Below are 14908 nucleotides of genomic sequence, written 5' to 3'. Positions count from 1 at the left end.
TAATAATAATTTCACCTCCCAGTCATTTCTTTTGCTAATAAATTATTTCATGAATAATTGATTAAATTGTTAAGTGTCTACTCGCTGTACTGCTTTAACACCTGCCCTCAAGGAACTTATAATACACAGAAAATTATAATAAAATGCATTAATTACAATGATAGAGTTACGCACAGCTTATTATAAAGCCCAGAGATTTAACCATCACTTACCCACAGAACCTTCAAGCATTGAAAACCAGGCCTGATTATCATGCAGTACTCATATAAGGATTAAATTAATAAAGGTATATAAAAGTCTTTTTCATTTATTCATTCACCCAGCAAATGTTTACTGAAGTCCTGCTAAACATCCTACTAAGTGTCTATGCTGCACAGTAGGGCACAGAGAGAACCCATTCTGTTGTGGCAGAGTGCTGTAATCATGTCAGTTATTAACATACAATCAGACTTGTTGTTAGGGGATGGGCAGCCTAGAAGAAAATAGAGCAAGAGCTTTAAAACATTGAAAGAAAAAAAGCTGCCAACTCAGGGACTTTATTCAGCAAAAATATCTTTCAAAAATGAAGGCGAAAAAGGATTTTCCCAGAGGAAAAAAATAAAGCTAAAAAAAATTTATCACCAGTAGATTTACACCAAAAGAAATGTTAAAGTTCTTGGGGGTGCCTGGGTGGCTCAGTCGGTTAAGCGTCCAACTGTTGGTATCAGCTCAGGTCATAATCTCGCAGTTTGTGGGATCAAGCCCTGCATCCACTAAGCGTGGAGCCTGCTTAGGATTCTTTCTCACTCCCTCTCTCTCTCAAAATAAATAAATAAAATTTTAAAAAACTTAAAAAAAAGAAATGTTACAGTTCTTTTTTATATTTATTTATTTTTGAGAGACAGAGAGAGACAGAGCATGAGCAGGGGAGGGGCGGAGAGAGAGGGAGACACAGAATCTGAAGCAGGCTCCAGGCTCTGAGCTGTCAGCACAGAGCCCGACGCACGGCTCGAACCCACAAACGGTGAGATCATGACCTGAGCCACCCAGGCGCCCCAAGAAATGTTACAGTTCTTGAGGCTGGAGTATGATATCAGATCAGGTATTCAGGAATGTAAATTGGTTCATCATCTAAAATGAATCAATTTTATTTACCATGTCAGCTGACTAAACATGAAAAACCATATTATGGTCTCAATCCATTCAGAAAAATCATGTGACAAAACTTCAACATTTATTCATGGTGAAAACTCACAGGAAGCTAGAGATGGAAAGTAACTTCATCAGCTTGATAAAGGATATCTGCAAAGAACTTAGAACTATATCATAAATAATGGAGAAACGCTGAATGTGTTGCCCCTGAGATCAGGGATGAGGGAAGGAAGCTGGCATTCACAACTACTATTTAACATTATTTTGGAACTTCTAGATAGTACAAGGCAAGACAAAAATAAAAACCCTACAGATTGGAAAGTGGAAGAAATAAAACTGTCCACATTCAAGATGACATGATCTTCTTTGTTGACAATCCCAATCTACCAAAAGCTACTAGAACTAATAAGTGAGTTTGGTGAGGTCAAGTAAACAAGATCAACATAGAATATACAATATGGACTATGCAAAAATCAGTTATATTTCAATATATTAGCAAAAAAATTGAAAGTTGATACCAAAACAATACCACTTACAATACCATAAAAAAAAACATGAAATGGGTATAAAATAAACAAAATATGTATAAGACGTATGCACTGAAAACTGCAAAACATTGCTGAGAAACATAGAAAGACCTATATGAATGGAGAGATATGTCATGTTCGTGGACCAGAAAACTCAGTATTGTTAATATGTCAATTCTTCCCAAATTAATCTATAGATCTTGGCATGTGTTTTATAGAAATTGGCAAGCTGATTCTACATTTTATATGAAAGAACAAAGGACCTAGAATGGTCAAAGTAACTTAGTAAAAGAATAACACGTTTGGGGTACGTAAACTACTGATTTCAAGACTTAACTGTTAAACTACAGTAATCAAGACAGTGTATATTGATGTAAGGATAAACACATTGATCAATGGAATAAAATCGAGAATCCAGAGGTACACTCATACGTATATGGACAATTTATTTTTGTCAAAATTGCCAAAAAAACAGTCTTTCAACACATGGTACTGAAACAACTATACATCCATATAAAAAAAAAAAAAAAATCCTCAACTCAACCCTTTCCTTGCGCCATATCACACACACAGAAAAACCTTCAAAATGGATCCTAATCTGAGTGTAAGCACTAAAACCATAAAACTTCTAGAAAACAATAGAAGAAATATCTTTGTGATTTGGATTAGACAAAGATCTCTTAGATAAGATGCAAAAAGCATGAATCAGAAAAAATTGATAAATTGTACATCATTAAAACTTTAAATATCAGCGATTCAAAGAAAACAATTAAGAAACTAAAAATACAAGACTGGAAAAATATTTGCAAGACACCTGGTAAAAGACCAGTATCCGGAATGTGTAAAGAATTTTTACAATAGAACAAGAAGTAGAAAAACCACCCATTTGGGATGGAGGGCAAAATATTTAAACAGACACTTTATCCAAGACATGATGGTGAGTAAGCACATGAAAAGATGCTCAATATCACTGAGGAAATACAAAGTTAAACCACAATGAGATACTGCCACACACCTAATAGTTAACGTTAAAAATTCTGATGACATTACGTTTGATGCACAACTGGGAATCTCACACTTTGCCGGTAGGAATGCATATGGTCTAGCCAGTTTGGAAAACAGTTTGACTGTTTCTTATCAAAATAAATATTCACCCACCTGGAGTCCAGCCTTTACGCTCTTGGTATTTTCCAAGGAGAAATGAAGACAAATATCCACACAAAGAACTGTATGCACATATTTATTGTAGCTTTATCTGTAATGGCTAAAATCTGGAAACAACCCAAAAGGGCGTTAACTAGTGATTAGCTGAACAAATTGCTATATATCCATACAGTGGCTGGACTACTAGTACGGCCAACATGCATGAATCTCAAAAAGATTATGCTGCTTGAATGAATCCTGTTATAAAAAGTCTACTTACTGTATGATTTATGACAGTCTGAAAAAGGCAAAAACATGGGGACAGAAATCAGATCAGAGGTTGCCATGGGCTATGATGTAGAAAGGGGATTGTCCACAAGGGGGCAGAAGGGAACATTTTGGAGTGGTTGAAATGTTTTACATATTGATGGAGATGGTACATCCATGACTGTATACTTTTGTCACAATTCATCAAAATTTACAATTGAAATTTTACTTTAGTTAACCCGACCTTTTAAAGTTATGCCTTAAAAACCCAACGTGAAAAACAAATGAGAGGAAAAGTGCCAGAATCAGCTTAGCTGGGGCCCTGAGTTCCACCACAGCCCCCCACTCTCTGGCCTTGGCAAATCATCTCAGCCCTCTGGATCTTATTTCCATCTGTAACATGGTGACTGTTTATCACCTTTCCTCCTTTCCTGGAGACTTTAGGAGCTTGGAGTGATGTCATAAATCTAATGGTTCTTTAACAGAGTCCAAAATACTCGGCAGATGAGAGAGACCCTTAAGGACCGAGGTTGTTTGTCTGCCTCTGGCTTCTTGTGCAATCCCTGAGAGAGTTCATTTTTAGGGCCTCTAAGTGCTCGTTAGCTGCCAATTAAAGCACCAGGACAGACCTCTGGGTCGCTGCCTCACACCTTTTAAAAGTGTTTGGAGACAGGCCACCTTGGGTCAGCTTACCACTCACCCCCATCTCCATAAGACCCAGGCAAGAGTACTAGCCAGAGTGCTCACAGAAAGGTAAGCCCCACCACGACTTCTCACTGCTCCAGAACCCCTAGTTTCCTCCCGTCTTGAGTAAGGGTGAATGGACATCACTCAAGGTCTTCACGTGGCTTTTTCCTTGTTGATAAAACAAAGAATTGAGTGATGCTTGGATTCAGGGAAGGTAGAGAAATATGGTGAGGTTTCCACTCTGAGTGACTGGAAGATTGAAGGACAGAGCTGGCAAACAGAAGGACATCAGAGGGAACTGACTGGGCTAAAGAGAAGGGGGAAATGAAGAGTCTGGGAGAGCCAAGGAGGCTATTTAGGTTGGTTGGGGCAGAGCAGCCTGTATTTACCTTTAAGTAAACCTAGAGAGAATGCAGTACAGCCTTTCACATTACAGAAGAAAAAGGGATGAATGGATGGATAAATAGATGATAGACAGCCTTGGAAAACAGCAGGGGCTGGCAGAAAATGAACAAGTTCTCCATTCAGAACAAACTCTTGCTCATGTGAAATTCAACAAGTTAATTTTTTTGAGCCTCTTTTTTCTCATTTGTAAGATGATTACCTATCTTTAAGAATGTTTGCTAAGGTTAAATGTAACATATAATGCAGTAACATATAATAGAGTCAAATGGAGTAATATACCTGAAAGAAGGTTTGTATTTATGTAAACATTAGCTTTCTGTTTTATTTCTTTTCATTCCTTCTTTCCTCTCTCCATCTCTCCCTTCTTTTTTTCCTTTTTCCAAGGTCCCGGTGCTAGTAGAAACTTGTTTATAACACAAAAAACATAAGTCCCTGGACTCCAACTCCACAGCTCTTTCCATTTTGCTGAGCTGTCATTCTTATAAACCAGAAGAATGAGAAAGGGACAAAGAGAGAGAGAGAGAGAGAGAGAAGAAAAAAGTAGGGGGGGGATTATGCATGACTTTGTGGAGAGAAAGAATTATGCAGGACAAATTGGAACAGAGAACTTGACATGAACTGAACGTTGTGTGAACCGGCAGGGTGGGAGATGATTGGGGTGGGGAGTGGACAGATGCGTCCAGGATGGAGAGATGTTGCTGCTGCTCAGAGCAAGAATGAACTCTTGCCACTGTGCTATGTGACGCTGGATTGTGTCACTGCTATGATTTCCAACCCAGATTGGGCTTGCCTTAATGTTAAGCTAGGAAAATCCATCTGTGAGGACATTTCCTCTGGTGACAAGGGATCCCGACAAATACCCACTCCCTTCTCACCAAATAACCTGCCTGTCCCAGAAGTGGCAGGTGTTGGGGCACTCTTGATGAGTCCCCTGCCGCCTTTGGTCAGACCCCCAGCTCTGCTCCTCACTGCCTAAATGTGGACAAACTACCTTACCTCTTTGTGCCTCAGTTTCCTGTCTGTACAATGGGGATTATAATAGTATCTACTTCAGAGGCTTATTTAAGATTAAATGAGGTAATACAGGTAAAATATTCAGAACATTGCTTAACACATAGTAAGATCTAATTAAGTCTCAGTTATTATTATTACCTCCCTTACAGGCTTTTTGTGTGGACTGAATGAGGGAAAACATAAAAGCAACTTGGGTACAAAGTACTTGATAAATGTTACCTGTCACTGGCTGTCACTCCAATCCCAGCACCCCCAGGAAACCCTCTCTTGTTAGTCATAAGCTGACTTCGAAGGCTACACTTTGCTGGGCCTCCTCAGCACTGGGGGAGGGATTATATGCATGGGACCAACTCACAATGGAAGAAATTTATCCTCTCCAATCATGGAACAGGAAGAGGCAAACAATGAGGAAGGGATTATTGCCCATTCACTTTTTATAGAATGAAGGCAAGAAGGGTTGGGAGAAACCCTTAGGCTCCTTCATCCAGCAGCGATCGCTGCCTTCAAATCTGTGCACAGGAGACCTCCTTGGCGGCTAAAAAAACCACTCCCAGCCTCAAGAAAACCCACAGCCGACCTCAGAGGGAAAGAGAGGGGTACTATCTGTGAGAAAGAACCCTGCTATACCCAGAGGTCTTTTTCCTATGCTTTTTCAACACAAAGTAGTAATTTTTTTTCTGTTGTATTTCAGTAAATGGACCGAGTCCCTCTTCCTTTATTAAGGAAATTTAACTTGCCCTTCTTAACTGCTGATACTGGTGAAATCTGAGTCATGTTATCTACATGTCTTGTCTCCTTCGTCAGATAGTGGCTGTCAGGTCCTCTGTTTCCTAAAGCCCAGGGAGCTCAAGTCTTCCAAGTGTCCCTGTCTCCTCCCACCAGTTCAGCTGAAGGCTTTCTTATTTACAGTCCTTCTGATCCAGGTAGGCGACCTATGAACCTCTCTTAGAACTCCACGATCACTACAGTGTGATTTCCTTGAAGGCAAGAGCACCTTTTCTCCTTACATGTTGCCTTTACAACAGTCTGACCAGGAAAGCTGTATCTGACGGACAAGCCATGATCCCTGCCCTACCTCCAGCATTCTGGAGAGGTGCATCTAGGGGACACGTATCTGTTGAGGGCAAAGGAGGCATTGCCACTCTACTCTGTGTCTGAGCGTAGCCCTCGGCGGAGCTAAAGTTTGCCCGGCATCGCGATAGAAAACAGAACCCAAATGTACAGTGTCAGTGGCTGGCTTCCCACTGAGGGGACCGGTGGTGGTCCCAGGTGGGAGGTAGATTCTGGAAAAGAAGGTATAACCTTTGAGAGACTAGCAGTCTTCTTTCTCCCACTGAGGGTCGGCGCTGGCCCGACAGAGTTTGAGCCCAACAGATTGCCAACAGTTTTCACAGAAAAGGACAGAATGGAGGTGCCAGGAGTAGTGTAGAGTCTCCTGTGGTAGCCTGTTAGCATAATCTACATTCTGTGTCTTGTGCTATCGATTTTGAGTGGTCCAAGTCGTGACTCTGTAACCTACTCCTCACAATGGTTCTGTTCCCTACCCTTTCTCCATATGCAAGTGCTAGAATGATCCAGGTTATCAATGATCTCATCAGAGGAGGGAAAGATCAGTTAAAAACTGGGGTGCATAAGGGGGCGCCTGGGTGGCTCGGTCAGATGAGCGTCTCACTTCGGCTCAGGTCATGATCTCGCGGTTTGTGAGTTTGAGCCCCACGTTGGGCTCTGTGCTGACAGCTCAGAGCCTGGGGCCTGCTTTGGATTCTGTGTCTCCCTCTCTCTCTGCCCCTCCCCTGCTCACCACTCTCTCTCTCTCTCTCTCTCTCTCTCTCTCTCAAAAATAAATAAACATGAAAACAATTTTTTTAAACACTGGGGTGCATAAGGAAGATTTCTTTGAGATGATGGGACAATGACCCAGGACTGAGCCTTGAAGGATGGAGTCTTGATGCGTGAAAGAGAGAGAATGTTCTAGTTAGAAGGGAGCACTAGCACAGTCCTGGACAAAGGGTGGCCTAGCAGAGGCAAGAGTCAAGCAGAAGGAGGCCCCAAAGCTACCTTTCTAGAGCCACTGATGCAGTCCCATGAAAGAACTTTTGACTTCATGGCTTCACTCCTCAGTTGTCCAAGGATTTGTTAGGTAAACGGAACTTCCACTATGTGTAATAGAGTAAAAACTGGCTAAATGTTCCCTGGGACTTCAGCTGCCCTATTTTCCCTTGGCAAATCTCCTGATCTCCCATCCCACCCCCTACAAAATCATCATTCTTCCCCATATCTCTTAATAGCAACTCCAGTTGTTCAGGCCAAGAATCCTGGAATCATCCCTGTACTTCTCTTTCTCTCACACTTCATGCCTGGTCTGTTAGTTCCACCGTCAAAATATACGCAGAATCTACTACCTTCAACAAATAGACAACTATTGAATAAAAGGATGGATGGATGGATGGATGGGATCTTGACCTCTTTCAATAGCTGTAGTGATACCAAGACCTGAAGACTTAGGAAAACCTTTCCTCTCTGTAGCACACAATGTCATTTATAAAGCCTCAGTAACAATACACCCAAGTTCTGTAAGAGGCAGTACAGGTGTCGATTTAGGGAGTCAGACAGTCCTGAGTTTGAGACCCTACTTGACAGCCCCGGACTACTTATTTAACCTTTAAAAACCCCAGGGTCCGGATTACACCGATACAATAGCAGTTACCCCACAGAGCTCTATGAAAATTAAATGAGAAAATAAATATGAAGTTCTTAGCACAGCTCTCAGAGTTTATACTTTCAAAATGTTGTCAGCGCTTTCTTAAGTCACCTTCGTGTCCTTCCGTATTTAGCGTCCGAGTGCTTCTGTACTTCGGTCTGCTCCTTGCTCCTCTCTTTGCTCACTCTCCCTTTGCATCTCTTCTTGATTTTGTGAGATCTTGTCCTCCTACCCTTCTTTAGACTGTTCCTACTCTCCTATATTGTGCTTTCTACAACCTCATCTATTCATCTATTCACTGAGCTAGTCAGAACTGCTATTCAGCACTACACACAGATACAACCTTAATAGCTGTTAAAATGCTGGTAAATAGTCAGTGTCCTGGGCCCCAGAGTAGTTTCTCTGCCCCAGCCCCTTCCCTAGGATCCCCTGGATCTCAGCCTGAAACAGCAATTAAAGGTCCATGTCTGGCATCGTGGGGCCCTCCAGGAGACTGCTTAAGCTCTAGGCTGGTAGGTGCCCATGCCATATTACCCCAACATCCAGTAGCCACAGATTAGGTGCCTACTGTGTGTCTCTTTCCTTCTCTGGCAGGTTCAGGTCTTCTCCCACTACAGGGCTCAGCAGCAGCAGCCTATGGAGCCAGGCGCCTGGGGGAACAGGACAACTGTCACTGAGTTCATCCTTCTTGGCCTGACAGAAAACGTAAGACTGAAACCCATCCTTTTTGTCGTCTTCCTCTTTGCCTATGTACTCACCATAGGGGGCAACTTCAGCATCCTGGCTGCCATCTTTGTGGAGCCCAAACTCCACACTCCCATGTACTACTTCTTGGGGAACCTATCTCTGCTGGACATTGGATGCATCACTGTCACTGTCCCTCCAATGCTTGCATGTCTCCTGCCCCCCCAGTGCAGAGTCCCCTACGCTGCCTGCGTTTCACAGCTCTTCTTCTTCCACCTCCTGGCCGGTGTGGACTGTCACCTCCTGACAGCCATGGCCTATGACCGCTACCTGGCCATCTGCCAGCCCCTCACCTACAGCACCCGCATGCGCCGTGAAGTCCGGGGTGCCCTGGTGGCCATTTGCTGCACTATCTCCTTTATCAATGCTCTGACTCACACAGTGGCCGTGTCTGTGCTTGACTTCTGCGGCCCTAATGTGGTCAACCACTTCTACTGCGACCTCCCACCCCTTTTCCAGCTCTCCTGCTCCAGTATCCACCTCAATGGGCAGCTGCTTTTTGTGGGGGCCACTTTCATGGGGGTGTTCCCCATGATCCTCATCTCAGTGTCTTACGCCCACGTCACAGCTGCAGTGCTACGAATCCGTTCAGCAGAGGGGAGGAAGAAGGCCTTCTCCACGTGTGGCTCCCACCTCACCGTGGTCTGTATCTTTTATGGAACTGGCTTCTTCAGTTACATGCGTCTGGGCTCAGTGTCAGCCTCAGACAGAGACAAAGGGATTGGGATCCTCAATACTATCCTCAGCCCCATGTTGAACCCACTCATCTATAGCCTCCGGAACCCTGATGTGCAGGGCGCCCTGAAAAGGGTGCTGATGGGGAAGCGGCCTCCTGAATGAGAAGGCAGGGCATCAAAATACCCCTCCCTCCTAGAGCACCCCCTGACTTTCCCATGCTGAAGGCATGATGTCAGTCACAGGTGTCTTCAGGGGTGGGTTGAGGGATGGGAGGAAAGTAGATAGTATGGACCAGAGTAGAGGATGGTTTATCTTGGATTGGGGAGAAAAGCTAAAGCTGGTAGGAGATGGATTAAAGTCAGGTGGGAGAAAATTATAATGTGGGTCAGGAAATGGGACACAAATCAACTATTTGTTTAAGTTCAGTGAGTGTTCAGCTGAAATATATTTAAAATGCTAATAAAAACAAAATGTTTGTACCCTGCACTCACCTTTTAAGACAAAATATATTCGTACCAGAGTAGGGGGTGTGGTTTTTAGAAGATTCTTCTTCAGGAAATAAACCCAGGACTGTGTCATTAAATTGAGGTTTGACGTAACCTAGGAGGGGGCATTGGGACCTGTCCGAACACCCTGCCAGCGTCTTCTTCAGAGCAACGTTGCCACATGCGGGCTCCGCAAACCAGTGTCCCCATCCTGAGTAATAGTGGGAACACCACATTTTCATGTCCGTGTGCGAACTGACTTTCACAGCTCCTGCACCAAAAATGTGAGGACAGAGCATGTTTCAGGAGAAGGAGCACTCAGAATAGTAAGGCGCCCCTCTCAAAGTCCAACAAACTCATCCTGATACGAAATTGTAGGACACAGCTGGGGCAACTTTTGGTGAAATGAAGGTACTGTGGACATTTTCAGGCCAAAAAAGAAGGAGGAGGGGGGCAATATGAGGAAGATACTGGATATGAAAGAAAAAGAACCCACTGTTTTTGATGAAATAAAGGCAATCACTGAGTTTGCCATAAAAGAGCAACACTTTCCGAACCGTGTGAACTGAGAGAATCCTGCCTGAAGCTACAGCCAAAGAAGAGTCTCCTGCCTGCAGAGAATTAGGAAGAGAGCATTTAGTTCGCAAAGCTGAGCACAGAGCACCAGGGTGTGAAATCCGGTAACACCCAGAAACCGGGATCCACTTAACTTAGAGCACGCGACAGGGGAGGGGTAATAATAAACAAGTCATCATGTGCTATGACAAAGTGGTTGTCTTTAATTCATGTTCTGAAGCGCATGGTTTTTTTAGGCCTGCCTTCAGATATTGTGAATTTTGTTATTTAGCCTAACTAGGTGTGATCATGTTTCACAAAGCCATTTCTTCCCCAGGGAAATCTGAACTGTATAGTTTTTGACTCTGCTATGCAAATATGAGCAATTCATGTTTCATGTAAATCATTTTACTAAAAAGCCTCTTTTTGTTTAAAAAGGAATGTGAATGTATTGACATGAAAAGGTGTATAGCATCTATTGCTAAATTTGGAAAGTGACGATAATGTGATATGTGTGCGGGGGCAGAGGGGGTGAGTAGGCAAAAAATCCCGGACAACAACCCCCGAGCTTAGACAGTGCTTCCTTCCCTCTGTGGAGGAGGGTAGGGCTGTGGGGAGTGGAGAAGCACTTCAGGTTTTATTTTGTGTATTTTTATTTGAATTTTTTCCCCTGGGTTCTGTAATTTGAACAACGGCAAAAAATAAATTGTAAAAAATGCTAATGGTGACAATGCGGAGTTGGGAGGGTAGGGTGAATGGACTGTAGTGTTTTATCACCGGCCTTCAAAGTGTCCTCTGTCATCCTCATCTTTGAGAAAAATAGTAAGTTGGCTTGTCCATCCAACAGAAGGCCATTGGGTTCACCTGGTCGAGATTTGGACGCCTGGGAGAGACATAAGCCAGTCATTGGCCATCTTGCTCCTCCAAACGATCCCTATCCTAGGAGAATACTCTTGGTGGGCCCTTCCGCCCTCCTCCATGCCCTTCCTGGCCCTGACCATTTGAACTGTACCCTCCATTCCACACCAATGTAATTCTACTCAAAAGTAGTGACTAATCTTGGTGGGGACCCATTTTGACCTTTCCTAGTTCCCTGTGCTGCAGACAAAGGTTCGTGGACTCCTGGCACCGAAAGACAACTTCTAACCATATCACCACCCTGACTTCAGAGAGCCCACATCCAAAGAAATATGTTACAGATGTCATCGGTTACTTTGTGAACTTTTGAGGACGTCCAGGACCCATCTGTCAAGCTCAGCAGATGTCATTTTATACATATTGGGCATCTACATATGAGTAGTGGAAGATGCTCTCATATGCATCCCAATCATGCCTCCTTCTCCATCAAGAGGCTTAACCATTTGTCCATCACAGAGAGAGGCACTCTTAGGACTCAAGAAAATTATAAAAGTAGTAGGTTTTCTCTTTTATTCTATTAGCACACAACAGTATTTACGGAACACTTTGAAATCTATTCTCATTTGAATATTGTAACTGCATAGTTGAGTGTCACCCACAACCAGGGCCAGGATTGCAGAATAGGAAGGCCAGCGTCTATTATCCTCACTTTGCAGATTAAAAAAAAACAAAGGTACAGACGTGCTAAGTGATTTTCTACTTAGTAGGTAGGACAGCCTCCAACTGCCAACTCCTGATGCAGCATTTTTGCCTCCCTCCCAACCTGCTTCTAATAAATCACCAAAGAATTCAAAACTAAACGGTGATAATGACTCTAGGTGCAGCGAGTCTCAGAAATGGGAAAGGCAGCGTAGTTGAGTGGAGAGAGCTTTAGACAGGACATATGGAGACCTGGGTTCGAATCCAGCCTCTTTTACTTTAGGCTACGTGAACTTTAGGAGCATCAATTCCTTCCATCTGTAATTAGTCCCTTCCAAATATCTTGGCTTTTTTCACTCACCTACCATATGATAAATACTCAGACCCACATAGGTTGCCAAAGGCTGAGGGAAAATAAGGGACCATGGGCAATTAAATGGACAAGGATAAGGTTGAAAACAGGGTACAAGCCCAGGAACAATTAATTGATGGGCAGTGGACCTGTGGTGTGTAAAAGTCGGTTCTTGGTCTTCAACAACTGGAGAGGTAGTAGCAGTGGGCCAGGCAGAGGCACGAAGGCCTGAGAGCTAATAATGATTGAAACAGGAAGAAGAGAGCCTGGAAAGGAATCTTGGAACATGAGCCACATAATATGTAACCTGTTTTCAGAGTTTTTTATGTTTGAGGGACCTGGTTAGATGATGCTCTCAGGGCCTAAAAGAATTCCGACCTTATATTTGGTATGACAGGTAGCTGTCCAGGGTAAGATTCGAGGAAGAGAAAATAAAGCAAGCATCTTCTATGTGCCAGGCAGCAAGGTGAGAAGCCCATGCTCCTAGTTAAATTGAATACGCTGTGGTCAAGTTAGGAGACCCGGCTTCCGGGCTAACACTGCTACGAGCTAGCTGTGTAACACTGGGAGGCCACTTCCTCTCTGCGGGCCCCACTTTTCTCATCTATGCACAGGGCATCATAACATGCGCTTCAAATGATTATTCGGAGCATTCAATGAATTGAAAAACAGAATTATTGAGTTGACAAGTGCAGCGTGAAGGTGATGTGAAAATTCCATCGGGTTCAAGTAGAAGACATTGCCAGATTTCTAGTGTTTGTGTCCTCTCTCTACTATGGACCAGAGCAGGGATTTTCCCCGCGAAAATGCCGGCTTTCCCAGCCAGCGCTAGGCCCTTTGTACTGCACTGGCCTTCAGCTCCCTTGAATGAGCTGGTGAAGGACTCAGTGCTGTAGAAGCTGCTGCCCTGCACCCCTTCCCCCACACCACGGGAGGGAGCATGATGAATCTCTTGGGCCCCCAGACACCTCAGTATCTTTTGGTCTATTCACAGGAGACAGCTAATGGATAAACTTTGCTAACTTCCCCAGCCTCCGCAGGACCTCAGGAGTCCCACCCACCCAGGAACTGCTCTAATGAAGGTTTCCCGCCGAGACAGCCAGGGTCAGGATTGGGGAATGTAGTCCTTCCAAGATCCACAAACAGAATCTTCTAATTAGCTCCCAAATGAGAGTTCAGGATAACGCAGCCTAGGGGCTAAGGGAAGGTGGGATTTGCTGATTGTCTTCTGCATCTCTGCTAATAAGGCCAGAGGGAAGGGATGCCCAGAGAAGACTTCCTTTCTTTTTGGTCCTTAAGTCAGAAAGAAACTAGACCTCAGGGAGGACAGTGGAGGAGGCCAATTAGTGATGGGTGGTTGCAACAGTGTCCTTAGTAAGACTCATTAGCAAAGTTGTGAGTAGAGGGAGGATGCGTTCAAACCGAGAATGCCTGGTCAGGGGTCTCAGCCTCCCTGCAAACACCGGCCTCCCATTTCTTCACTTTCTGTCTGATTTTCAGCATTTTGTTCTCCCACCTTCTCACATCCAGAACTCTGTGTTCTCCCTCCCCTCCCAGGACAGCCTGGTTGTTTGCAATCCCATATTAAGAAGCACACCTGCTTCATTGTAAGGGTGCATCATTTTATAACTGCACCAGGATTTCCTTGATCAAACTCCTGCCTCGACCGTTCAGGTTGCTTCCAGTTTTTCACTCTTAAAGGCAGGGCTTTGATATGTCTTTGCACAGCCGTTTCCTTGAACGGACCATATGCGTGTATGTATGTATGTTCAACACTTTTATGAATATTGACAAATTATCAATAGGCAGATTGTACTATTTGGCTTTTCTACCAATTCAGTGCAACAGGGCTAATTCCCTGGTCCTCACCAACCCTAGGTATTACCATTTACAAAAATCTTTTTACAACGTGATAAGTGAATCACTATTTCCCATTACTGTTTTACTTTGCATTTCTTTGTGAGGGACGCTGAGCTTTTTCTTCTTACGTTAACTGTTAGCTGTTAACAGTTAGCTGTTAGCTGTTAGCTGTTAGCTGTTTTTCATATATGCTGCCAACATTTCCCTTATTTATATTTGTCTCTTATTAATGCTATTGGTGTTTTTGACTTTTAACATTTTCTGTAGCCAAGCATATATTTTACTTTTTGATTTCTGTCTTTGCCGTCACACTTGAAATTATTTTCCCCATCTCAAGTTTATGTAAATATTCATCTATATTTTCTAGGGCTTATTTTAGGATTTTATTTTTTACATTTTATGTTTTACATTTGGACATCTCAAATTCATTTTCGCACATGATGTGACATAGTGATACAGCTTTATTTTTTTAATTCTATAGCTTAGGTCCCAAGACTGTTCCCAGTAATTTGAAGCACCTCCTTTTGTCAAACATCAAATGCTTTGGTACACTGTTGCCTGCTTCTGGAATTTCTACTGTGTTGCTCCCTTCTGTCTGTACCACAATGTTTCAACCACTGTAGCTTTAGAATACACATTCATTCATAGCTCACTTTAGAAATCACATATTCGCGTCACATTCTCGTTGATCTCTTTCCTCCCAAATGGACTTGATTAGTCTTGCATGTTTAACTATGGAATCATTTTTCTGATTGGAACCTTCTACCTTGGAAATTTGCATTGGAATGTGTAAAATTTATAG

General features: G+C 43.3%; 1 protein-coding gene across 1 annotated transcript; it reads left to right on the top strand.

The window, feature by feature from the left end:
* Nucleotides 1-8375: 8375 nt before the first annotated feature.
* LOC122484711 (olfactory receptor 139) lies at nucleotides 8376-11555 on the top strand. The gene has a single exon (XM_043582662.1). The coding sequence runs from the start codon at nucleotides 8512-8514 to the stop codon at nucleotides 9457-9459; it is 948 nt and encodes a 315-aa protein (XP_043438597.1). The 5' UTR covers nucleotides 8376-8511; the 3' UTR covers nucleotides 9460-11555.
* Nucleotides 11556-14908: the final 3353 nt, after the last annotated feature.

Source organism: Prionailurus bengalensis, chromosome E1 (assembly GCF_016509475.1).
Source record: "Prionailurus bengalensis isolate Pbe53 chromosome E1, Fcat_Pben_1.1_paternal_pri, whole genome shotgun sequence".
Taxonomy (NCBI): domain Eukaryota; kingdom Metazoa; phylum Chordata; class Mammalia; order Carnivora; family Felidae; genus Prionailurus; species Prionailurus bengalensis.
Note: the sequence above shows the minus strand (reverse complement) of the source record. Positions and strands in the feature narration are given on the sequence as shown.

Coding starts and splice junctions, on each gene's coding strand:
- LOC122484711 (XM_043582662.1), top strand. CDS start 8,512: ATGGAGCCAGGCGCCTGGGGGAACAGGACAACTGTCACTGAGTTCATC.